The sequence below is a fragment of the Borostomias antarcticus genome (genome assembly GCF_949987555.1).
Source record: "Borostomias antarcticus genome assembly, chromosome: 6".
NCBI classification, from domain to species: Eukaryota; Metazoa; Chordata; class Actinopteri; order Stomiiformes; family Stomiidae; genus Borostomias; species Borostomias antarcticus.
In genome coordinates, this window is record NC_140239.1 from 30823523 (window position 1) to 30825581 (window position 2059).

The 2059-nt window shown below is 48.3% G+C and overlaps 1 protein-coding gene across 1 annotated transcript in view; it reads left to right on the forward strand.

The window, feature by feature from the left end:
- Positions 1-1408: 1408 nt before the first annotated feature.
- Positions 1409-2059, forward strand: part of efhc1 (EF-hand domain (C-terminal) containing 1) — a gene marked incomplete at both ends in the record, with an annotated part of 7264 nt that continues 6613 nt past the window's right edge. The window contains 2 exons of the mRNA XM_084440143.1: positions 1409-1471; positions 1953-2054. Coding sequence (XP_084296269.1) covers positions 1409-1471; positions 1953-2054 — 165 coding nt within the window. The remainder of the gene's footprint in view (positions 1472-1952; positions 2055-2059) is intronic.

Here is a 2059-nt window from a genome sequence, read left to right on the forward strand (position 1 = left end):
GAGGAGAAGCGTCTGTCTGCAGACCTCCACCATGGGACCCCACCTCCACCAGGGACCCCACCTCCTCCACGGGACCCCACCTCCACCACGGGACCCCACCTCCACCAGGGACCCCACCTCCTCCACGGGACCCCACCTCCACCACGGGACCCCACCTCCTCCACGGGACCCCACCTCCACCACGGGACCCCACCTCCACCACGGGACCCCACCTCCACCACGGGACCCCACCTCCACCACGGGACCCCACCTCCACCACGGGACCCCCGTCGCCAACAACGCCCAGAGGGGCTAACCCACTGGCGCTTCTGCCCCCACGGGCTTTATGAGGTAGGAGCACCAGTCCCACATGGAGCCTTGGCCTTGCGTGTGCTGCGTTTCTCTCCAGCCGTGGGGCCCCTCTCTGTATAGGGAGGCCAGGCCTGTGGGGTCCCCACTCTCTGGGAGGCCAGCTGTGACCATCTAGTAGGACTACCCAGTGGACGACACAGAAACTGTAGCCTAGTTTTAGCCTGGAACCAAGTCAACCATCACGACCCCGCTGGTGCACATCACGTGATAACTGACGTCCTGTCATCTCTTTAGCCGACTAACATTAGGCTATGCATCATATCCAAACCTTGTTAACTTTGAGGTGTGCGTAAAAGTCGCCAACACGTGAACCGGGTCAGATTATCACTTGTTCATGTCATAGTCTATTGATAATTAAATGTGAGATAGTTTCTAAAAGTCTCTTTCAATTAAAATATTCCAATGTCCCAATGAAAGAATGAATTATCCAGAAGCGCGCACAGCGTGAATGGCCATGTTGTGATTAGTATGCTGCCAGGTAATATTGGGTTCCAACGGACCTTAAATGTTCCAGAAAGAGCTAGTGTGCCTCCATCGTGGAGCTGTAGGAGCTGTAATTAAACCTCATGGATGTATTAGTTAAACCTCCTTGGACAGGAGAGACCGTGGATGTATTAGTTAAACCTCCTTGGACAGGAGAGACCGTGGATGTATTAGTTAAACCTCATTGGACAGGAGAGACCGTGGATGTATTAGTTAAACCTCCTTGGACAGGAGAGACCGTGGATGTATTAGTTAAACCTCCTTGGACAGGAGAGACCGTGGATGTATTAGTTAAACCTCCTTGGACAGGAGAGACCGTGGATGTATTAGTTAAACCTCCTTGGACAGGAGAGACCGTGGAGAGACCATGGAGAGACCGGGAGAGACCATGGATGTGAGACGGACTGTTTGGTTTGTTTCTATTTGCCATGGCAACTGGCGCACTGTGGTTTCCTTGGACACCAGTAAACCATCCTTGTTGGGTTGTGAAAGTAGGCTAGCTGCTAGCTTCGGCCTTCAGATAAATCCAATAACTATTTGTTTGTGGAACCGATGTTGAGTATTACTACAAATAATGTCGGCAAATACTAGCCATGGTTTACCATTTCTGCCCGGGAACGCCTTTCGGGATATTACGGTAATATTGGAGCCATGTTTATCCTATGAACTGATGTTGTAGCTGTTGGACAAACTTGTCGTGCCAGACTTTGCACTGTTCGACAGTAACAAACCTTGGTGGTCATGCAATTTAATTTTGTCGATAACCCAAGGAATGCTTAATCAAATCTCTTTTAATTCGGTTTAGCATTGCACCTTTATGTTGGACTCAATGATATACAGTAGTCCTACAAGATAGTGCTTGTAAGACGAACATAATCAATGTTTATTATAGGCGCATCTGTTTGAAAAAACAATTGATAACGTAGGCCTACATGTACAGTAATCAGCTAAATAATAAATACAGTAATAGTGTAATCTGCACGAAACAGGTCATAAATTGACGTCAGCTGTAAAATGTAGTTGCTGCTTGTTTCATCATTTCAACCAATCATTAAAAAGAACACATCATGACCAAACAAGAATGTCAAATCTGCCTCCTTTTGAATATTTCTGTCTAGAAATCTGCTTTTCATCGGCCCCAAACACTGGCCTATAAGAATGGGTATGCTCTGCCATATCGGCCTAAAGTGGGCATAGGACAAGCCCCCCTCCAATCACAGCAGCT